This window comes from Heterocephalus glaber, unplaced genomic scaffold (assembly GCF_053883595.1).
Source record: "Heterocephalus glaber isolate CG9 unplaced genomic scaffold, H.glaber_assembly_v1.0 deba00001564, whole genome shotgun sequence".
Taxonomy (NCBI): Eukaryota; Metazoa; Chordata; class Mammalia; order Rodentia; family Bathyergidae; genus Heterocephalus; species Heterocephalus glaber.
Genome location: NW_028258351.1, coordinates 5,128,538 through 5,153,252, shown reverse-complemented (window position 1 = coordinate 5,153,252; position 24,715 = coordinate 5,128,538). Strand labels below are relative to the sequence as shown.

Below are 24,715 nucleotides of genomic sequence, written 5' to 3'. Positions count from 1 at the left end.
TCACAGAGGAAATAGTTTGGTCATAGACCTCACTATTTTTTAATATAGATTGAATTTTAGATTTTGGCAGCACCATTTTATATACTATCAGATCATAAAGAAGATAAATCCCAAATCCTGAAAATGCATTACAATTGTTTTTTAACACAATCACAACACAGTGATCATCAAATTTCTACCACTAAATAAGAGACAATGAACAAAAAGTTTTTAGTCTTTTAGTCTATTTTTAAAGTAGACAAGCATTTGATGATTGAAACAGGCATTGTAGATAAACAACTAGAGAGGAAGCAAATGTGAAACGGTAGCAAAAGGGAGGTTTTGTTTCTAAACACTGCTACTGGTTGTATATACAGGTTCCATTGTATTTTACTTTGCTTGACTACCAGCTGTTTTTAGCTTCAGTTCTTTAATGTTTTTGTCACAGAAGACTGACTTCCGGGTCAGTTATATATCAGAGCCCTGAGAAAAACAGGCAAGACTAATATCATGTGAAAGTATTTTCCTGTCAGCTCCTAATTCAGTTAGTCTAGTTCTCTAATGTTCAACCGCATTTTAAATGAACTACTCCAAATAAATCATAGCATTTTCTCCTTAGTTGTATTGACTGTCAGGGAGATTTGAAGCATTGCAGATTTGAAGCCTCCACCTTCCTCCCCAGATAGGATAGATTATTGTCCCAACTATTTTCTTTTAGGAATAGTCTAAACTCTAAAATCACTTTTATTCCACCTGTAATTCTCAAAGCTTGAAATTACAGTTCAAAGCTGATTTGGTTCTCACCATCTCATTCATTCAGACAGTAGATTTTGTAGATCAAAGCATGTTTTAGCCTTCTTTTCTTTTATTTCCCCCTTAAATTTCTTTTTAAAGAAAAAAATATTCAAAACATTGATGCTTGGAAGTAGAGCTTCTTGGAATATGCAAATTCTTTAAATCTTGTTTGGGTTGTGTTCATGTGTCCTGCTGTAAAGATTGGATCTGAAACATCCTTGAGATGTCCCAGCTCCATCTTCTTTCCAAGTTTTCTCAAAACTCCCACACCCCCTCACTATCACCACTTGGTTCCCCTAGGGCATATTTCTTTGCAATCTAGAATTTCCTTAGGCTTTGGGAAACACATTGAATGGCATGTATTTCCAGCAACTTGGTAGAGCAATTTACAGATTCTGTATGGGCATCTAGTACTTAGCTAAATGAACTCTACCTCTCTCTTCTCTCTCTGCTTTCTCTCTTTCAGCTTGGCAGTGACCTTGGCGGGGGCATTGGAGGAAGTCCGGCAGTAAGTGCCATCCATTTTTTTCACCATGGGAAGCGCCGCCCCCTGTTTGATGCCTTTCCTTTGCACACACTGTCAAACCACTGCTGCTATACACCCAGATCTCTATAGCAGTATATATCATACACCAAAATCTCTAGCAGTGTATGAGAGGTAGAAAGTAGAGTAGGGTTACTTAGAATCTTTGGGATCATGTACCACATGTGGTCTAGGGACATCATTAGGGTTTGCTGCTCTGGTGCCTGAAGAGATCTTTATGTTTCTGACATTAAAGAGCTAAAGGAAATAGAACCTCCCATCTTGACTAGAGAATGTTCTTATTCCCTGGTGTCATCCAGAGAGAACTTGAGAGAGTCAGCTGGACTCATTGAGCCTCTCCTCACAGATGAGTGAGTTTGGGAGTGTGAATATCATCTCCCTCAGGAGAGCTTCCCACTAGGTATTTATGCCTAAATGGGAAAGTAAGACTTGGCTGTACCAAGTGAAATTGGAAATGCTGTTTAAGTTGGATGCTTCTCATTCTTTCTGTAGAGACAAACGCCCCCTTTTTTAGTGTACCTGTAGGCCTTTTGCACAGAATCATGGAAGCTAAAATTGGAAACAGACAGACAAAATCTTGGCTTACCGTATTCCTGTGTCTACTGAATACTGTGTCTTGATAAAGCTTCTGAAGGGTATATGTGTATCTTGTCAGTGATGAAAAAAAAAACTGTGATTAAAAATACAAAGATATACCAGCTTGGCTCCTAGGAATATTGTAATTGTGTTTTCTTACTGGTTTATCAGTACTGTTAAAATAAATAGCAGCATTTTAAAGGCTACTAATCTGTTGTTCTTCCTGATCTTCTCTCTCCCTTTTTTTTTTTCCCTGCAGGTTGGACAGTCCTTCATCCCATCATCAGTGCCTGCAACCTTTGCTCCCTCACCAACTCCTGCCGTAGTCAGCAGTGGTCTGAATGACCTATTTGAACTCTCCACAGGGATAGGGATGGCACCTGGTGGTTACGTGGCTCCTAAGGCTGTAAGTAAAGTTAGCATAGCAATACTTTCTTAATTGACAAAACCCAAATTATTTCTACATTTATGTTACTTCCAGAACTAATAAATCCAAGATTTTGCCTTGGTTCTAAGGAATTAACAAAGAAGATAAAATACAGCTTCAGTCTAATGGGAAGCACCATTAGCATCTTTGTTAAACATGTTTATAGTTTATCAGCACTGAAGTGAGTCTAGTGAAAGTCTGTTATACAGTGCATCAACAGGTGAAAAAATACAGTATAGAGAAGTAACATTTTTTTTGTTCCATCCTCCTTTGTTCATTTGTATTACATACTGATTCTAGAGTGCTATTGCTCAGATTTGATTTTTATGGGTTTTCATATACCCATGTAGAGTACTGGTTTAGATTTGTGTCATTGGGGCTCTTCCAGTCTCAACCTTGCTGGATGTCCGTCAGATTAAAATTCAGAACAGGAACCTACTGATAAATGAAGCTCTTTTAAGCTCTTGGGAAAGATACTAGCCAGGTCAGGGTAGACTTTGTATAATCTTGCCTTTGTAAGAACTAGTGTGCCTCTTTGCTTCCTGATTTTACTGCCTGCTCATCTGATTCCTTATGGAGAATCTCTGCTAAAGACATATAGGCCAATTGTCCATTCCAGGATTTATAACTATGTGTATATAGGCATTGCATAGAATAATCAAAAAGATGGCTCAGCCGGGGATTTAGCTCAGTGGTTCTGGCGCCTGCCTCGAAAGCACAAGGTCCCGAGTTTGATCCCCGGTACCAAAAAAAAACCCACTAGATTCTAAAAAGATGGCTCAAAACAGAGCCATAGTATTCTGGCACTATTTAGTACTATAGCTTTGTTGTAATATCTACTGTGTTGGAAATTAGCCACACAGACTTTATTAATTAAAAAATTATCTAATGTACTCCTTTACCTACAAATAACTTACTTAAATGATATACAAATATAAGACAAAAGATAGTTTCCTCTTGCTCCCATTTCCCCATACATAGCCACTGTTAACTTTGTCATGTGTCCTTTCAAAAGAAAAAGATAAAGATAATGCATATACTCAAATATTTGTATCCTTTAAAAATACTATGTCAGGAAAAAAAATACTGTGTCAGTAGATTTTTTTTCAGTTTTAAACATTAGTACATGTTTGCGGTATTATAATTACATGTATTTGGGGAGTTAGTACATATATATAACACAGCTTAATTTCTTTTTCTTTCTCCTCCCTTCCCTTCCTCATTCCTCCATCTTTTGCCCCTTCTCATTTGCAAAAGATCTGTCTCCCTGTTTCCCATTACTTATCTTTTATTTTGCTCTGTAAATTATTTACTTCACAATATACTGCTTTGTACATTGTTCTTTCACTACCACATTCTTTTTCTGTTTTGTTTTGTCCCCCCGGAATGGGGATTGAGCCCAGGACCTTCACACTGAGCTACATCCCCAATCCCCTTTTTTTATTTTGAAATGAGGCCTTACTAATTTGCCCCGGTTGACCTTGAACTTGTGATCCTCCCTTCTCAGCCTCCTAGAGTTCTGGGATTACTGTGCCTGGCCCCACGTTCTTTGTAGGGGCTATGTCAGACATAGCCATTGTACTCATTCTTCTTGGTTGTTGTTATAGTGTTGCTCTGTGTATGTTCTGACATATTTTTGTAAATATATCTACAAGGGGGCCCGGGATTTAGCTCAGTGGTTTCGCTTCCTGCTGCGCAAGCACAAGGACCTGAGTTTGATCCCTGGTACCAAAAAATATATATATATATCTACAAGGGAAACTTGAAATTTGCTTGATCATTTAACATTTTAAATAGACATTACCAACTTATGCTCCAAAGAGATGGCATAAAATTACTTTCCTAACAACAAAATGAGAGCACCAAGTTCCTTCTGTTCTCCATTGGATGTGACTGATTTGTTTTTGTTTTTGTTTTGGGTGGTATTGAGGATTGAACCCAGGAAGTGCTGAGCTTTGTCTTATTTTACTTTTTCAAACAGAATCTCACTATGTAGCTCAGACTGGCCTTGAACATGTAATAGTCATTGCACCACCCATGGCTGATTTTTAAGAATTTTTTGACCAAATGATAAATGAAAAATAGTATCTTCTGAGTATTTCCTCTTTTTTTTCTCCTCCTCTTCCTCCTCCTCCTCTGCTTCCTCCTCCTCTCCTCCTTCTCCTTTTTTGTGTGGCTTGAGTGTTCAACCTGATTATTTACCACTGACAAACTCCTTGGTTTTCTGTCCTGTGTGATCAGAACAACTCATATATTTCCTGATTGTTTTTTAACTTTTAAAGTTTTTTACTGGTGTAAGCCAGGAATATTACAGGTTCTGTGGCCAGGGATGAGATTATTTAAGCAACACCTGAGTATTTACTATTACCATAATGATAGCAAAAGTTAGAAATATATGTAAGATATATCCTTAAAAAGGTTGCTAATAATGCTAACCGTCTTCAAAGATTATAGCCATGCTGTTTTCATTAGTAGATTCCATTTCTTCCTTTTAAAACTTTTATCAAAACTAACAGAAAAACACATTAAACTCATCAGAATTTCTTTTTTACTTGTATATATATTTGGTAAGTGTATTCAAAAGCATTAAAATGACCAAGTTAAACAAAAGATGGAGAAAAGACTAGGGTTACCCATAGACTGTTGTTGTTTTTTTTAATTTTGGTTTGGTTTTGGTTCTTAAATAATTGAGAATGATGTTACAATTCAGAAAATACTACTTGATCCGAAGTCTTTCAAACTGACTTAATATTTATAATATAAAATCACAATTGCCTGAGGAAGCAAAACCTTACTCTCATCTTTATTTGTTAAAATAAAGAAATAGCGTCAAGATAAATCTTGTCTGGTTCCTTTGAGCTCTATGCTATGTTTCAGGTCTGGCTACCTGCAGTAAAGGCTAAAGGCTTGGAGATTTCAGGAACATTTACTCACCGCCAAGGGCACATCTATATGGAAATGAACTTCACCAACAAAGCCCTGCAACATATGACAGACTTTGCAATCCAGTTTAACAAGAATAGGTAAGACATGTGAGCCCTTAGCTTGATATTGATACAAGAATGTACCATGTGTCCAATAAGTGAATATTTCATTTAACAATGGGTAAAAACTAACATCTTGGCAGACACTGAATGCAGAGTAAACTGTAGCTCTCGCAAGTCCATTCAGTTGTGACCTTCACCTCTGGAGGGCATAGTAAATTTTGGAGGAATATTTATCCATATGGATTGAAGGAACCAGAATCTATTGTCTTTTTAAAGAATTCTAGGACTAGAATGTTTTTAATAAAATAATTAAACACTTTTAATTGTAATCCATTTACTTTAAAAAATACTTGTTCAGCATCTGTGTACTGGATTGTAGAAAGTAGGGGTATAGTAGTGAACCAAACAAAGCTGTCTGAAGTGCATATTTTGGTAGAGAAAAATTAATGTACTTTGCTCAATGTCAAAAATGTAGAAGATAGCCAGTATACGTGTTAACCAAATAATCACCTATAGACTCTGAATAGTCACTTCTTTGCCTTAAAAGTAAGAGAACATGAACAAGTAAAATGTTGATTTCTTATATTTATAAAACATCAGTTTTTGTTAAGTTGTATGGTTCAGGAAACTGCCTACTAGACTTCAATGATGAACTCACTCATTTGTAAATACAAAATATTCAACATTGTTATAACAGAGTAATAATTATACCATTAAAACATTTAATAAAATTTGTCAAAGACAGTTTGCGTCAGTGACTGTCTATTTCTGATCACTTGGAAACACTTTGTACCCTGGATTTGAGAGTTTGGCACATTAGAAATCATTTATGTATCTTGAAGGTCTGGATTTCCTTCTGTTAAGACCATTTTTATTTCCATTCTCTTTCAGAAATTGCCTTTGTTAAAGAACAAGGCTGTTGGGGAATGTATTACAGTAAAGGAAATCTGCCTCACCTATAGATCTCCATTTATCTTGCCTTTTTAAAAAGTAATTCTTATACTTAGAAAGATTTATGTTTTTGTTCTGTTATACTTATTCCTTTAGATTACATAACCTTAGTCCTTGCTTTCTAAAGTCTGTTTCCTTCTGTCTTCTGCATCCTCCCTTGTGACCTAAACTCAGTAATACTCTTTCTTGGCTTTGATGGTACTCTTTAAGTATGCTTAAACTTCTACTTACTTTGTCATCATTGACTCTCCCAGATGAGGGAGATAAGACAAATGAGGCTTAGCATCTAGTCTGTTTTCCCTTTTTTCTCTCATTTCTGTAAATTATATCATTTATTCATTTCATTCTTTTTTCCATATTTTTTTCTTAGTACATGTTTGCAGTACATAGTGCTTACATTCGTCATGGGGGGGGGGGTTGTATACATTCTTTGACCTGTATCTTCGTCTTGGATTTGTGCTTACTGCCAATCCTTTTATTTAAGTTTCTCTTGTCATCTCTTGAATGTCTCCTAGTAGGTTCCTCAGAAAGAGTTCATGTGAATATACAGTATTCCTTAAATTTTCTCACATTGTCAAAACTGTGACCTTTATATTTGAAAATTCCTCCTTTTTTAGTTTTTCAGGAATCAAACCCAGTCTCACATATATTAAGCAAGCACTGTATACCACTGAGCTACATCCCCAGCCCACATACTTAAAAATCCTTGACTTGAACTCTTACAAAGTGTTTTGCTCCAAGGTATTTTGTCTTTGAAAGTTTCTGTGGAAGTCTTATTTCCAGCTTGATTTTTTTCCCCTCATATAAATGACTTGATTTTTATATTAAGCTGCCCAAAGTTTTAAAGTCTAAAAATTTTCTCGGTCAGTTTTGCCTGAAGTAAGATGTACCATTTCATTTCATACATTCAAGTCTTTTACTTAAAGTTTTCAGGCCCAGGATTTAGCTCAGTGGTTCCAGCGCCTGCCTCACAAGCACAAGGTCCCGAGTTCAATCCGCAGTACCAAAGAAAAAAAAGTTTTCAGTATTTATATGTTTAAACATTTCTCTTCATTATTCTGATTTTGTTCTTTTATCTTTCCCGTTATGTATTTATTGGCTCTTGTTTGTCTATATTTTACATGTACTATTTTTCTGTCTAGGCTTTTAAAAAATATCATCACCATCATCTTCATCATTATTTTCTGGTACTAGAGACTGAACTCAGGGCGTTTGCACTTTGCAGCTTCTCCAACTCTTTTTTTGAGACAGGGTCTTGCTAAGTTTCCCAGACTGGCTCCAACTTGTGAGTCTCAGAATCACTTATTATATTCTGGTATACGGTAAGGTATAGTTTATCTAAGAAAAGGGAATTATTTCTTTATTCATTCTTACAATTGAAAGAGATACTATTTATGTACTCTTTAGTTATTTTATAAACATTATTATCTTTATATAAAACAAACTGATCCTATTTAAAATATAAATTTAGTATAAATTTTATATTATATCTAGCTCCACTTCTCCCTTTCTGCTCCATCTGTAAAGTTTTTATGTTTTTCAGACTGTCTGCCCTCCAACATGTTTTTGGTTTTTATATAACATCAGACTCAGGCCACATTTCCAATCTCTTTACCATTCTTGCATTATTATTAAACTGGCACTCTGGGAAGTTGAAATAATGCATACTTGCTGCCTTCCTTAGGTTTGGAAAGTGGCTATATTTACACCTACAACTTGTCCTGCTTATTTAGAAAATTAAACTTGTCAGTTGTGCTCTATGTAGACTAGCTCTTTCCAGTGATTGTGTGCTGTGTAAGTGAACAAAAAAGAAAGAAAATGGGAGTTACAACTAAACAATCTTCTGGACTGATCAGACAGGTTGTCAAGCTAAATAATGTCCATTTATTGTACTTTACAGCGTAGAAAAAAATTTTTGAATCTTATTTCCCAAGGATTATCAAAGGAAGGATTTGTGTGTGGGGTGTGTGTGTGTGTGTGTTACTGGGGATTGAACCCAGGGCCTTTGCATTGAGCTACATTCCCCACCTTTTTATTTTTTTTATTATTTATTTATTTATTTATTTGGTACTGGGGATCAAACTTGGGTCCTTGAGCTTGCCCAACAGGCGATGAAACCACTGAGCTAAATCCCTGGCCCTAAATTTTTTTATTTTGAGACATGGTCTCGCTAAGTTGTTTAGACTTGGTTCAAACTTGCAGTCCTCCTGCCTCAGGCTCCCAGAGTGCTGGGATTACAGGAGTGCTTCACCATATCTTGACATGATGAATTTATTTTAAAAGTGCTCATCAAACCTGTGTCTCTTTAGTGACTTGGTAAATCACAGAAACTTTCAAAATCATAGCATTAGCAAAGCAGTTATGAATATTTTATCCTTCCTCAAACCCATTTAATGGAATGATATAACCAGCATTATGGCAAGTTGAAATTGAGTATCTTATTTCTTGCCATTCCTTCCATTTAGTTGTATTGAAAAATGTTTCCTTGAAATAGAGTAAAAGTCAACTGAAACTCAAGATGTGGCTAAATCTCACCTCTTAATCTCTGTGATTTCTTCATTCTCTTTCCAAGCTTTGGCGTCATCCCAAGCACTCCTCTGGCCATCCATACACCACTGATGCCAAACCAAAGCATCGATGTCTCCCTGCCTCTCAACACCTTGGGCCCAGTCATGAAGATGGAACCTCTGAATAACTTGCAGGTCAGAGCCTTACTTTACTTGGGTAGTATTAATCAATATCATATCTATATTATATTTATATGGAAAGGAACCCTTCAATAGTAGTTTATTTTCCATTACTATAGTAAAATACTTGAGCCTGGGATTTAGCTCAGCAGCATCGTGCCTGCCTTGCAAGCGCAAGATCCTGAGTTTGATCCCCAGTACCCCCCCAAAAAAAACCAGTCAAAATACCTGAGGCTGGGTTCTTCATAGAGAAAAGAGGCTTGTTTTGCTCACAGATTTTAGTCGTTCAAGAGCTTGATACGGACCTTTGCTTGGTTCTGGTGAGGGCCCCTGCGGCTTGTTCACATGGCAGACAGCATCATGGCAGGAGCATGTGTGACATGGAAAGCTCTTAATAAGACAGGAAGTCAGAGTTCAGGGAAGGGCTGATCTTGCTCTTTTGATAACAACTTACTGTCACAAGAGCTATACAGGGTCCCACAAGAATTTAATGTCCTCCAAAGGCAGTACCCCCAATAATAACCACCTCTCATTAAGCCATTTACCCACCTCACCGCCATCACATAAACCTTTAGGGGACAAACCATAGATAGCACCCTCTCTCTTTGTTATGTTAGAGTTGGTCATGAACTATGGTTTGAAATAACTTTGTGGAAATGAATTTTGTTTTTAAGGAAAACGAAAGTCATTCATTAACATCGAGTTACTCTTTTTACTCATTAAACATTTAGAAACTTTTTTCTTAAGTTATTTACAAGCTTTTTTTCTTTAAGACTTTTATAGCAGGGTTTAAATGTAATTTACATAAGAATAAATTTCAGAGGAATTTTATATGGAGGTTAGTTTGAACACTGAATCACTGGGTTATTTGGATTTAAATGCCCCTGTCAGCACATCTATGATAAGTGAAACAGCATATTAAAGGAACTAAGAATGGCTTTAGCAGATCTTCAAGAGGCTGTTGATTTTGAAAGTGTTGATTTTTTTTTTTTTTAATGCTTAGGTATTAGCTTAGAGTTTCATCCAATTTCCATCTGTCTTAAATTCTCTTTGAAAACTATAAATCTTCTGGTATTGAAGCAACATGAAGGCAGAGTGGTAATCATAAGCCAAAACTATAGTGCCCTGGAGGATTATTGATACAGCTGTAGACCCTAGACGTTGTGGTTTTAATGCTCAAAGGACGCAAGAGAGAGCCTTGGTCCAACCTGAGATGGGGACCGGAAAAATGTTTCTGATATCCCAAGAAAGTGATAGGAACATTCCTCTCTGAGCAGAATTTCTGAGTGGCCTCTTGTAAGAAAGCTTCCTGTGTGCCATACATGATTATATAGTCCTATAATCCAAGCATATATGAGCTATGTAAGTGCAGTAATCGCCAAACCAGTAAATCAGGTACAGTTGGTTCAGGGCCGGTGAAACCTAGGGTTCCTGGCAGAAACAAATGGAAAGCAGACCTTTAGCAACTAAAATCTGAAACTCCTAGCTGAAAAGAAAATCTCCACTAAAAATAAGCTCATAATTTAATGACAACAAAAATGGAAACCTACATTATGAAGGACAGTTAAAAGACACACCAGAGAGGAATATTTAAATCCCCCTGTCAGCACATGATCCCACGTCTATGATCTATGATCCCACGTCTACCTAGAAATTGAGATGATAACACAAATTGAATGAGACTACCAAATACATTTAAAAATGATGACAAATATCAACCTTCCACTTTCCAGTCAAAACAGGTAGGACTCACTTGCTCAATCTTCTAGAAATACCACTGTGAGATATGGTCCCGATGGTGAGACAGCAAAAATAAAATTACTTGGAGTTAAAACTAAATGTTCTGAGTAGTTTAAATACCAGTGCACCCTGGCTCATTACCTTATTGTCACAGTAGTTGACTGCAGCTTTTTGAGTAATGATTTAGAGAGTAGACAAGTGAATCACAATATAAGTTGGCTTAGACAAGAAGAATAAAACAAGGGTTACAATGCAGATGAAGTTGGCTGTTACTATGAGAGTAAGGTGTTAAGGGACTTTTCCAGCTCGAGATCCTGAAGTAACTAACCCAAATCTGCATCTGTTCTCTTTTCTTGAAATCTAACCTCCCTCCCATTGACCCACAGAGCCTCAAGCCTAATATTTGAGGACAGTCAACTTGCATACAAGAATGCTTTACTTCAGCAATAGGAAAGGGAATTTGGGTCACAGAAACTAGGGCAAATTTTCTATTTTTTTAAGGAAAGTACAGATATTCCTCATTTAACAACCTGTTAATGACTGTTTGGACTTATGACCCATCTTTACAGTTCTATATGTCTTATTTATAGAATTTCAGTATCTTTTTTTGGTACAATATGCCTTACTTATGCAGTACTGTAATTTTTGCTGCTTGTCCTATATTGTACAGTACTGTAGTTTTATAGTCTGTTATACATTACAGTCCTGCATGTAGGGGTTATGCAGTCATCAAGTTGGAGTTTCCTTTAACCATTTCTTTGTTCTAAACATTATAATGTGCATACTATATATGTAGTTCCTCATGTAGTGACCAATTCATTTAACAGCTTAGTCACAGAAACATAATGCAGTCATTAAATGAGGAATGTCTAAACAAATGCTATTTTATTTTTCCTATTTGCATATCCATTTATAAAAAACAAACTTAAAATTTTCCTGTCTGTAGTTAGCTACTTGATACTTCATTTTCTCCATGGGTTTACTTCTTTCAGAAATGTTGTAATTGCAGCTTTCTGATTAATTGGCATTTCCCAATAGCTAAACAAAACTTGAAAAGAGATACCTTTTTCCCCTTTGAGCAGCTGTATTTAATATCTGCTGGTGGAACTTGAAACTAATGGCTAGCTTATGATGGGTGAGTTACTTTAGAGTCCACTTTCCATTCTGCCCTTGTCCCCAGATGAACAAGAAGAATCAAAACTTAACCCCAACCAGCTTAGACCACCTAGATCCAGATAAAGCAGGTAAAGATCTTTTAGTATTTAAACATATTTGCATAATATTTAGAGTCAAGCGCTCATGTAGGAAAATTAGTACTTCCCTAATACTTTTATTAGACCATAAAATCAGAAATAAAAAAAGTGTTTGGAAGTTGAGAAAATGAAGTTTTGAATGCCTTGTAGGTTTTTGCTGTTTTGGCTAATGTTATATCAATGTGTAGAACAAATCATTTGTCAAATTATAATCTGATAAAAGAAACGTTTCATTAAATTGCTCATTAAACAAGGTATGGTGAAAGTCCAAGACAGGAGGATCATAAGTCCAAGGCCAGCCTGGGCAATTTAGCAAGACCTTGCCTCCAAATAAAAAGGACTGGGAATATAGTTTTCAGTGATAGATGCCCCTGGGTTCAAACCTCAGTGCCGTGGGCCAGGGGTGCTCATTAAACTTATTGGCTCATATGGCTCATTCAACTTTAAAGGCTAAAGATATCATTCTCAGAATGTGAACTGCATCATGCCTCAGTGACGGAGTTATATACCTACTAGATAAATGAACCTAGAAAATTTTTTTTGTTGTACTGATGTTGGCTATAAAAGCCTTTGTGAGTCTGGGGATGTAGTACAGTGGTAGAGCACATGTGAGAATCTAGGTTTATCCTGACACCATCTGAAAAAAGCACCTTTGCCAGGCATAGTGGCACATGCCTGTCATCCCAGCACTCAGAAGGCTGAGTCAGAAGGATTTCCATGAGTTTGAGGACAGCTTGGGCTACCTGGTGAGTTTTAAGGCCAGCCTGAACTACATAGCCATAGCAAGACCCTATCCCAAAAAAACCCTTTGTAAATCCAATTTATAAATATTTTAGTGTATGTGCTGCCGAAGCAAGCACTCCAACTTATAAATATTATACAGAGTAAAGTTAAGCTTGTCCCCACTGGGAACCCTTCTTGAGTTTACTTATATCATACAGTTAAATTCCTGAAACAGTTTATTCCCCGTATTTAAAAAAAAACTTTAACAAATTTCTGGGTGAATTTTTCCCTACATGAGTTAAAATGACTCTGATGGTGTTTTACATCTTATTTCTGTTAATTGCTCAGAAACATTTTTTCAGTATACTTTTTTAAAAAATAGTTATTTTGAGGCATATTCTTGCTAGTTGCCCAGGCTGGGCTTGAACTTGAGGTCCTCTTGCCTCAGCCTTCCAGAATGCTGATGTTACAGATAAGCACTACACTTGGCTCCAGTACACTTTAAACTTGACATCTGGCAAGTGAATGATTCTTCAAGTCAATGTTTACAAGAGACAGACCATGGACTTAGGACATATATGTTCAACCCTAGGGTGATGCCCATGGTCTCTGCATAGAGACCGTAAAGTCCCCACAGCTGCTCAGCTTTCTTTTTCACTGAGCTGCACACTCTCACAAGAACATTGATAGCGTCACTCCTTCACATTAATATTTGCCAGGGTTTGCAAAGACACAGTTTAAAGAGTCAACTAGTTCTACAGTTAAGAAAAAACGTGTACCTAGCCTTCTCTTTCCAACATGGCCCAAGTTTTGTCCACAGAGGCAATCTCTTGCCTGTTTTAGTTGATTCTTTTGATATTTAGTACTCTATCTCTAAATAACATGGAATTTGCTTAGATTGGTGTCCAGTGTATACAGTATTATAATAATGTATACTCTCCAAAGCTGAGCCAAGGGGCCGGGGATTTAGCTCAGTGGTTCCGCCACCTCCCTTGCAAGTGCAAGGTCCCAAGTTCGATCCCCGGTACCAAGAAAAAAAAAAGCTGAGCCATATAGTAAGGTGTGATTCCCCCCCCCCATAAAATATTTTGTAAATAACTGGAGTCTTTGTTTGTCCATGTTCTTAAGTGTAGTTCAACCCCAAATTCTGTTGCGATCAGATCCCTGAAATAGTCTGTCGCATTCTCTTTCTTGAAGTTTGTTCTGGAGACTTTTAACCTACACCAGTCTGAACTGATTTTCTTGAATACCTGGAACATAGCTGTCATACTAGGATGGTTTCCCTTTATCACTACCTTGGGGATTCATTCTTTTCATTTCTCCTGAATTGTGTCTCCTATTGTATTTTCCTTTTCTTGGTTTACTCCCTTATTTTAATGAAATACATCTCCTAGTAGCTTCCTGAGAACAGGAAAATAAAATTTTTGAGATACTTGTTTTTAGTCTTTTACTTATTTTGCCTTCATGATTGTTTGATGGTTTTTGTATAATAAAATTCTAAATTAGAAATCATTTTCACTTAGTCTGAAGCCATTCTGACTCTTCATCCTTTTCTGTGCCATTTCTTTTTCAGTGAAAGCATGTATAATCTACCCATTTTCATAGCATTACTCCACGTTATTTTGAAGTAAATCCCAGATATTAATATCATTCATCTGTACATACTTCAATACATGTGTTATGTATGAGTTACATCGAGAATGACCCAGAAAGGTCTCATACGATCATAGGCAGGGCTCTTGGGAGGTGAATATTAACGTGAAGTTAGAAAGTGGGGCCTGGTTGGAAGGGCCAGGTCCCTGGGGGCTTAATCTGGAAGTGTTTCTCTCCCTTCTTGGCTCAGCCCTTCTCTCTGGTACAGGTCACAGTGACCTGAGCAGGTTTCCTCAGCCCAGGTCTTCCCACCATATCATTTATGCTTTTGACCCTCACACTAAAAATACAAGGCAAAATAAACCTCTCCTCCTTTAAGTTGTGAATGTAGGGTTTTTCATGCCAGTGACAGAGTGACTAAGACAACGTATCTTCGAAACAGGATTGTTTTTAGAAATTAGCCAGAATAACTATTCTCATACCTTAAAAAATTACCAAGATGGTTTCTCTTATATGAGAAACCAAACTGTATAAATAAAGAGTAAAATGAAAGATAAATAATAGGAAGTAGGGAGGTAGATCTTTCTCAGAGAGGAAGGGGACAAGAGATAGAGGGAGAGAGAAGGGCAGGAGGGAAAGGGGATGAAAAAAGGAATTAAGATGTGTTAAATCGTGTACCAACTCCACACAAGGAATGTGAACATTATGTACTGTAAACATGTACTAGTAAAAATTTTTTAAATTACCAACAATTCCTAAATGTCAAATAGTGTTCAAATTTCCACTTTTAACATCTTTTTTCTTATTACTGTTTGTTTGAATTAGTAAAGTGCATATATTATGATGAGTTGATGTCTCTGTATTAGCTGTACTGGCTTTTTGTTTTTGATTTTTGCAGTGCTGGGGATCCAACCCAGACTTCATGAATGCTAGGGAAGCGCCCTAGTGATGAGCTAATCCTCAGCCCTCTTTAGCCATACCGTGAAATATAGCTACTATCTACCTGTGGCTATATAAAGTGAAATTAATTAAGATAAATCCAATTTTTTTTTTTTTGGTACCAGGGATCGAACTCAGGACCTTGCGCTTGCGAGGCAGGCGCCGGAACCACTGAGCTAAACTCGTGGCCCGATAAATCCAATTTTAAAACTCAGTTCCTCCATCAAATTAGCCACAGTTAAAATACACCTGTGGCTAGTGGTTACTACACTGGATATTACAGAAGTAAAACATTAGCATCACTGTAGAAAGTTCTGTTGAAGTGCTTAGGTATAGGAACCCTTCCATCTTTTCCTCTTCTTCAGCAGTTTGACTATAATGTGTCAAGGTTTTTGTTGTTTTGTTCTTGTTTGGGGGGTCTTGTTCTGCTTTTGATCTCACTGAGCTTCTGGGATCTTTTTTGTTTTGGTGAGTGGGGGAGTACCGGGGTTGAATTCAGGACCTTGTGCTTGTGAGGCAGGTGGCAGCACCACTGAGTTAAATCCCCAGCCTCTCTGGGATCTTTAAGTTGATGGTTTTTCCCCAAATTTGAGGGAATTTTTAACATTCATCCATTTTAATTTTTTTTCTGCCCTATTACATTGTTTCCTTTTAGAATTCTAATCACTCATATCTTAGACCACTTGATCTCATCCCTCAGGTCACTGAGACTGTTTCATTTGGGGTTTTTTGTATGTGAGTGGTAGTACTCTTTCCCCTTCTACCCCTGTTCTTCCTCTTTTATGTTCTTCAGATTAGAGAATTCCTATTGATCTGTCTTCAAGTATACTGACTTTCTTCTGTAGACAACTTTCTACATCCTGTATATTTTTCATTTCAGATATTGTACTTTTCAGTTGCAGGATTCTGTTTGGTTCTTTGCTCAATTTCCCCATCTGCTCACTCCAGAGTACAACTGGAGAACTCTGTTTCACAGCCTTCCCACCTCCACCTTTGGCCTTCCCTTAGGCCTAAAGGGATGTACTTGCTGATCCTCAGGAAAAATGACCAGTAGGATTTCAGGCAGGCCTAGAAGCAACATCAGGGTTGTCTGTCCAGGAAATTCAGTGTGTTCTGGCTGAGTGTGTCAGTTTCACCCTATGGAATCCTCTTTTTCTTAGGTTGAGCCAAGGCCAGAGAAGTGTCAGAATATGGCCTTCCTAACCCTCAGGCCCAGAACAAGAGCTTCAATTGCCCATCATGAAGAGCAACTAGAGTCCTCTGTATCAATACTTTCATGTCTCCCTGCTTGAACTGGCTTGATTCTAAAAATTATCTTTGAGTCTCTCCTTCGGAATATAAAGGCTTTCTCCCAGCCTGGGAAAGAAGGCTGGAGAATCTCTAGCATTCAGTGTGTGTAAATTCTCTTAATCCACTACCCTTAGGGCTATGTCTGGCGTCTGTTTCTAAGTGCCATCTACTTTATCCTCTCTAAAAGAATTAATCTTTAGTTTTATACAGGAGCAGGGGAGGGTGACAGTCCTCAGGCAGTGCCTAGCAATGTAGAATTGGGCAGAAGACCTGCAACTCTTAGTTCCAGCTTCATCCTCTTTTTTTTCTCTTATAGGGAGGGAGGGTAGTTGCTGGGAATTGAGCCCAGGGCTTTCCACGATCTAGGCAAGCTACATCCCCAGCCCCAGTTCTTTTTCTTTTAGTGCTCTTCACCTCCACATTATACTACAAATGCTATTGTCCTTTGAGAATTATGTGGTGTTATTTTTTTTTTTTTTGGCACTGGGGATCAAACTCGAGTCCTTGCGCTTGCGCAGCAGGCATCGAAACCACTGAGCTAAATCCCTGGCCCCTTCTGTGGTGTTATTGATAATCTGTTTTCCAGCTCCAAAGATTTTGTTGCTATCATATCTTTTTTTCTGTCTTTATGAATTTGTGGCTTTAAATTTTTTATTCTTTTATGTCAGAATTTCAGAAGAAGGGAAATATGATTTTCAATCTACTAGTACCTTTTAAAAAATTCTTTCCTTTCTTCTGCACTGCTATATAAAGAAACCTAGATGTGAACCTATGGATAAAGAATTGGCCCTTTCCTAATTATAGTTTTTGTCATCTTTATCTCTTTATTGTCTTTAAACCTCATAAACACTGTTGAGTAAACAACAGTGTTAATTAGGGAAAAAAGAAATAGATATCTCTTTGTTTTTTTTCTTTGAATGTCTCTTCTAAAATAGGGCAATATTTATCAGTTCAATATCATTTAACCTTTAAATATTAAATATCATTTAATCTTTAAATATTTTAGGCAGAAAGTACTGAAGACACTAGCTATGAAGGTTACAACTTTCCAGTCCTTTTTTTTTTTTTTTTTTTTTTTTTTCTCGGTACCGGGGATTGAACTCGGGTTTTTGCGCTTGCGCAGCAGGTGGCGAAACCACTAAGCTAAATCCCTGGCCCTCCAGTCTTGTTTCTTGATGTTCTTAAGATCTTTGTCCGCCAAAAGGCTCTTTTGCTAACGTATGGCCCAGAGAAAATTCTGTCCCCTGTTACTCCTACATTGCAGTCCCAGCCTATGAGACAGTCAGTTACAGATGGTGCTTGTCTTTGATATTCATGTCTTGCACATGTCCATTCACACTCAGAAAACCCACAGCTGTAGCTATTGTACCAGAAAAACTGGTAAATGTTTCCAAACGGAAGACCTTTTCAGCAGCTTCCATGAAATGAAGCAAACCAGTTTGGCATTTGCTGACTTTTCTCGGCTGTTGTGCAATTCAAACAAGTTCAGTGTTAAAGCCTCTTTTGGTCTTCACAGTCCACAGTTGAAGACTGCGCACTCTGATTGCTTTTATGGAACCACAATGCTGCTTGTATACACTTGAGTCCTTAAAGTGGTGACTATTACAGGAACTACACAGAGATTCCCAGCTCAGATTATGCTGCACAGAATCCCTGCAGACTTCTTCAAGCAATATGTAGGTAAATGGGGTCTTAATTATGAAAGAGTCAAACATTTTGCCACCAGAGAAAAGAAAAAATATTATATCCGCAACTACTGTTTCAAGTCTGATGTATGGTTCAAGTCACATCAGCACTGTACACATCCTTTAATCTCATTTGGGAAACTTAGGTATCTTATGTATTAACACTTCTTATCCTTTTTGTCACAATGACCTAGATTTTGGCTGGAAATGTAACTCAGTGATAGAACACTTACCTAACATAGTTAGACCCTGAGTTCAATCCCTAGCCTGTCAAAAAAAAGAATAACAGAAATTTTACTAAGCAGTCTTTGGCCTTTTTTGAGACTGGGTTTCACTATGCAGTTCAGGCTAACCTTAAATTCACTGTGTAGCCAAGGCTGGCCTCAAATTTACAGCAATCCTCCTGTCTCAGCCTACTGAGTGCTGGAATTATAGGCATGTGCCACCTCGCCCTCTTTGGTCTTTCTATAACCAGCACTCAACTGCTGCTTTCTGGACTCTTTTAGGAATCTGTTTATTAATAGCAACTGTTCTGACTACACATAAGCCGGAGAAAAGAGACATCTGTATTCTGCAAGGGAAATTTTTTTTTTTGGTACTGGGAATCAAACTCGGGTCCTTGTGCCTGTGAGGCAGGCAGTGGAACCACTGAGCTAAATCCCCAGCCCAAGACAGCTGTATTCTGATAGATCTAAAAATCTATCCTCAATGGCAGGAAACAGGTGTTTCTGAATCCCAGAATTCAGTTCTTAAAACACCCAAACCAGTTCCTCATGAAAAATGGCCTATGAGGTCACATTACTCAAGGAACACAAAAGCCCATGCTGGGATCCCAAGCAAAGGATAATGATTTTTATAAAGTCGCTTTACAGTATTAATAATAAAATTGATTTATGGACTGTCACTTATTAATATCAACAGCCATCCTTTTATTTTATTTTTATTTTTGGGGGGGTACCAGGGATCAAACTCGAGTCCTTGCGCTTGCGTAGCAGGCAAAACCACTGAGCTAAATCCCCGGCCCCATCCTTTTATTATGATTGTAAGTTAGGAATCGATAGAGAATCAGGTGGATGTGGTGGTGCATGCCTATAATCCAAGCACTCCAGGAGGCTGAGGCAAGAGGAGCACAATTCAAGCCCAGCCTGGGTAATTTAGTGAGAAGACCCTGCCTTAAAAAATAAGAAAGGAAAGGGGAAGGGATGGAATGGATAGGAAGGAAGGGGATCAGTTTTCAATTTCTAGTTTGTTACATGATTAAAAACCACTGCTAACCATGTGCTCTTTATGCTTGGGGGGGGGTGAACTTATTTTTCCTGGCTCCATTTTTTTAAAAATTAAGTTTGTTGGTGCATTTTAGATATTCATAACAATCACATTCATCATAGGGAATTTGTACCTGTACATGGTATATCTTAGTTCTTATTTTTTCCCATTCCCCAAAATAGGTACCTGTACCCATTACACTGATAATCTTTATATAAAACCTTAAAGTACATTATAGGTTAGAACTAAAGAGAACTCAATAGGATTTTCCTGAGCTGGATTAAAGACCATTTGAGAGTCATATCCTGCTTTTATTTCTTAGATTTTCCTATAGCATCATTTTTTGAGATAGGAAAATAATTTACTCACAGTTTTTTATGTAGGGGTTTTACAAGCTTCATAGTATGAGGTTCATACATCTTGAAAATAAATTTTGGGATATAGCTCAGTGGTAGAGCATTTGCCTACCACATGATACTGGGTTTGATTCCCAGTGTCACAAGAAAAAAGAAAACTTTTGAAAAGCTTTGATTCATGTGAGTATTCACATGTAAACAATACAAAATCTTAGTTTTAAAAGATGACTTTTAATATTGTATGTTTCAAAACTGATCTATTTATAATAGAATTTACCTATATTGGTAGTGATTGATGTTTTGGTATCTACATGAATACTCGCAGTGAATTACTATGCCAAAATAGGCTACTCTGTATTCATAAAACTCTTATTAGGCAGTTATTTATTTAAACAAAAATACATCTTTTAGGTTCTATTTGTAGATCCTAGTTCTACATGTTAGGATTTTTTAGGACAAGTTTCTTTTTGAGTCAAGGCACCCAAGGCCTGAAAATCACTCAGGTAGATCTATGTAATGAAAATGTACTCAGTCTGAAAGGACTGTGAAATTATCGACAGCTATTTTCCTTTTATTCCACTTTAGGGAAACCTAAAGGCATTTGGATAGATGTCAGTCTTGTTCTGGTTTTTAAGAAGAAAAACCAGTTAGAATTAGGGATTATGGTAAATATAGTTAGAATCAATTATAGTTTAGAAACTAAGGAAAACATTGCCTAATCACTTTTGAAAAGTGTGTGAATGAACAGTAGTCCTTTGCTTGGGAGGGGGTCTTAGTTTCCAGGAACCATTTAAGGAATTGGAGGACAAATACACAAAGTACAAAACTTTTTAAGTTTCTCAATTCCATTGTTCACACTGTTCTCCTAACAATAATTTCTGTCCCTTCTGTGTGTGACCTGCTTCCCTAGTGGACTACCCAGAGACAGAGTCTGTGCTCAGTGACCTGCCCATCTGTCCAGTCATCTTGTCAGCCACATGTCCTCCTTTTGTCCATGTAAGGTTGGACAATGTACTTGGCTCTGAATACTCTGAGACTGTTACACTGTTAGTAAAGTCTGTTCTTCTATTGAGCTTTCATTAATAACATACTAAACTGGCTTATGGAATATCACTTTAACTGATAGTTTACTAATTCTGCCTGGGCTATCTTGTGATTCAGTACAGTGTGTATTAAATGTGTTTTAAAGTTTAACAGTGACTCCTATACAGCATACAACTGCTTATGATTTCCCTCCCCCATTCTTGAATATTAACATAGTCTTTCTAAGATGTGACAGCTCTAGGTACACATAGCTGTCATTTGTGGGGTAAAGAGAGTGATCCCTTCCCCTGTCCCCCCTTATATATGCACATCAAGCTGTTAAAGTAGGATTTTAGGGTTTGAGGAACTTACTTGTCAGGTAGGCTGAAAGACCTATGAAATTATTGATTACTGTTTCTGGCAACTGAAACTTTTATATAAGAATAATTCTGTTATAGGCTACTAAAAAAAGGGAAACTGGAGGATTGAAGTAAAGGTTTCTGTGTAGTCACTGGTTTGGTTAGTATAGCATTGTCTTAGTTACTTTTCTCATTGCTGAGACAAAATACCAGACACCCGAAGTTAAAGGAGGAAAAGTTTATTTGGCTCACAATTTGTAGAGGTTTCAGTCCCTAGTTGGCTGGCACCAGGGCAGGGTGGCATGGATGAGGGGCTTCACAGAGCAGGCAGATAGAAGGCAGCAAGCCACAAGCAACAAGCCAAGGACCCTTTCTGTCCTTCTATCTTATCCAGGCTACCCACCCTTAGGGCAGGTAGTACTCACACCCAGGGTTGGGCAACCTAAATCTTACCCAGAACTATGCCAAACCAATCAGTGGACTAATTTAGTAATCACACACTTTTGATCTGAACATCCTACACTCTAGATCCAGACACCTCTGAAAAGCTCCACCCGTAACTGCATGAGGCTTTAAGGAGACATCTACACACAAACTACAAGTATCACAGATTGAGTTATATATATATATTGGCAAAAAGAGGTTATATAAAACTTTAAAAAATGAGAGAGCTACCTGGAACAGGAACAGAAGTGCTATACTTTGGCATTATTTTGCCTTGATCTTTGATTCTTTGCAGGGCACACAGGTGCCAGTAACATAGGAGTGATCCTCTTAGAGCTGTGAAATTTAACTCTTGCTGTACTGCTACTCTGTTTCCCTTAGTCTTACCTCACCAAACTGAAAGAACTTCTGTTGTTGAGAAGGCAAAAGTTCTGATAGTGCTCTACAAGTTCTTATCTGACCTAGCCATGCCTTCATCTCTCCCCTTTACTGAATCTGTCTGCTTTCTACTCCTCCCTTTGCTTGTTACCATGCTGGCCATGAGTACATTGCCGTCTCAGAGCCTTTGAATTGACTTTTCCTTGTCTGGAATATGCTGCCACTGCCGCCACTTCCTCGCCTCCAGCCTGCGTATCTGCATAGCTTACTCACTTACTTGGGGGTCTTTGCTAAAATAATGCTTTTTAGTAAGGCCTCATTCTACACCCAGGATACCCAATCCCTCTTACCCATGCCTTTTCTCCTCTAGTACTTTTCACATTTTGAATGCTAGTTTACTATTCATCATTCCTGCCTCTCCTCTCTCTCCTCTCTCTCTCTCTCTCTCCCTCTCTCTCTCTCTCTCTCTCTCTCTCTCAAACTAAAAGGGCAGCAGTTTTTATGTATTTTTTTTTATCACTGCTATCTGTATGCCTGGCATATAATAGGTGATTAATAAGTATTTATTCAATGAACTTTTGTTTTCATTTATGGAAGTGTCTATAAACATTAAGTTCATCTTATTCTTGAACCAAACTGAGTGAGGCCAATTCTTCATCTTAGTAGAGTATCCCTATAATCTCTGCCTATTGCTCTTGGTAGCCTTGAAGTCTTTCCCATGACTCTTAGGAATGATCTTAATCCCAAATTTTATCTGAGTATTACAGTCACAAATTCACTTTTTGCTCACATAGGTACAGCAAACATTGCAAGCCATTGCTTTCTTTTTCTTTAATGTTCATTGATATTAGTACATTAAGTCATATGTGTATCTTGAGAACCTAAGATTATTTCAATCAGTATACCTAATTTAGAAGCTCAAGCTCAAGCTCGAAGAAAGGATGTGTGTTCTCATTCTCTCGTTCTCCACCCTGTTTTCTTCTTTCTCTCTCTCATGCTGGGAATAAAACTCAGGGCCTCCTGAACACTAGGCAAGCCCTTGGCCACTGAGCTACATTCCTAGCCCACAAAGCTATATATATATCAAGACAAACTTTAAAAGGAACAGCAAGGGACTGGGGAGGATTTAGCTCAGTGGTTCCACCGCCTGCCTCGCAAACACAAGGTCCTGAGTTCGATGCCCTGTACCAAAAAAAAAGGAAGGGCAAAAGTGGTCTTTGCTAGGGGATATTTACTTTGTCTGGTTGCTCAGTTCTTTGCTTTAAGAAAATGTTTTGTCAGATAAAAGTCTAATTTTTACCTTTAAAGAAAAAAAAGTTTTTAAAAAAAGGTAATAGTCTAGTGCTTTCAAATTTAGGTTTTTCTTCCTTGCCATCAGAAAGTTTCCTTTGGTAGAAAGAAGTATGATTATAAATTAAGAGCTAAGTTAAAAGTTGAGATTCCTAAGCTGAAATTCACTGTGGGACCAAGTTGTCACCTATCTGGCTATGCATGTGTGTTGAGACTTTGAGGGTTTGAATTTAGCCTGAACCTCTGCAGTTCAGATGACTTCACTGATGGCTCTGGGTGGACTACTTTTAAAGCTATACTTGAGGATCTAGATTGTATTGGGATAAGAATTACAGAACCGGATTTCAGTAGTTCTAACTCTGCTGTCCACTTCTCCAAGTGGACATCCCAGGAGTTCATCATTCTAATTTACTCCTGCACAGTCAGAATTTTGACAGCTTAATCTAAGAGTCTTTTAAACCAGTGTACATCTGTGACACCTAAAATCTTAATCTTCTCTTTGGTGTTCTGAAATTTAATCTTTCTTTTTTTTTTTTTTTTTTTGGTACCGGGGATCGAACTCAGGACCTTGCGCTTTAAAGGCAGGCGGCAGAACCACTGAGCTAAATCCCTGGCCCTCTGAAATTTAATCTACATACATTCTCATTCATGTTTTAAATTTTTTGAGAGTTTTGCAAGTTTGAGATTGAGTAGATCTCTTGGCAGAATGAGGATTACAAGAGAAGTCATAGTATTTGGATTTCAGTATCTTGGGTTCTCTGTTCATCTCTTAAAAAGAAGGCCTACTAAAAGAGATTGCCTTTAGGATCCCATTGTGTTTTTAAAGCCCAGTGATTATTTGTGCTACTAGAGAACTTAGAGTTTTAGAGATCATATGAAAGTCTGTCTGTTCAATGCTTTTCTTTCTGGTTCTGACAGCTGTTTAAATATAGAAACTTGAAATGCATGTTGTTGCCCACAGGGGCACTAGCCTAGGGACATAGAACCACTGCTTCTATCAGGAGGAGCAGAACCTGTCAAATATTTGCTGTTAAGGATTCCACTGTGCACATACTACTAACAGTGAACAGTGTTCTAAAACCTCTTGCGAATAAACAAGTATGGCTTTAACCTGGGATGAACAGAAGGTTGGTACTGTTTCAAGGGCTACTCTGCTGTTATGTAAATCTGCCTGATTTATTGAGTGGACTAGGAATATAGAAAGAGGGTTCTTGTTTTAATCTTAGCCTCAAAATTGAGTTAAAGATGACATTCAGGTTGAAATGTAAATAGCAGCCAGCATGTTGGTTCATGCTACTCAGGAGGCAGGAGGATCACAAGTTTGAGGCCATCCTGGGCTACTTAGCAATACTCTGTTTAAAAATTTTTTAATGTAATTAACATTAGAAGGAAAATATATTGATATTTTCTGTGGAGGATTTCATGACTCT

At 37.6% G+C, this 24,715-nt stretch overlaps 1 protein-coding gene across 7 annotated transcripts in view; it reads left to right on the top strand.

Annotated features, from left to right (window-relative positions):
- Ap2b1 (adaptor related protein complex 2 subunit beta 1) overlaps nucleotides 1-24,715 on the top strand; it is a 120,580-nt gene that overhangs the window by 75,588 nt on the left and 20,277 nt on the right. For 3 of the 7 annotated variants that reach the window (XM_004870655.4, XM_004870653.4, XM_004870654.4), the window contains exons 15-18: nucleotides 1,241-1,282; nucleotides 2,154-2,300; nucleotides 5,199-5,344; nucleotides 8,832-8,961. In XM_004870655.4, the coding sequence (XP_004870712.2) occupies nucleotides 1,241-1,282; nucleotides 2,154-2,300; nucleotides 5,199-5,344; nucleotides 8,832-8,961 (465 nt within the window). Of the gene's footprint in view, nucleotides 1-1,240; nucleotides 1,283-2,153; nucleotides 2,301-5,198; nucleotides 5,345-8,831; nucleotides 8,962-11,866; nucleotides 22,470-24,715 lie in introns of those variants that run through there. The other 4 variants (XM_087191476.1, XM_004870656.4, XM_087191477.1 and 1 more) reach the window with 2 other exon arrangements.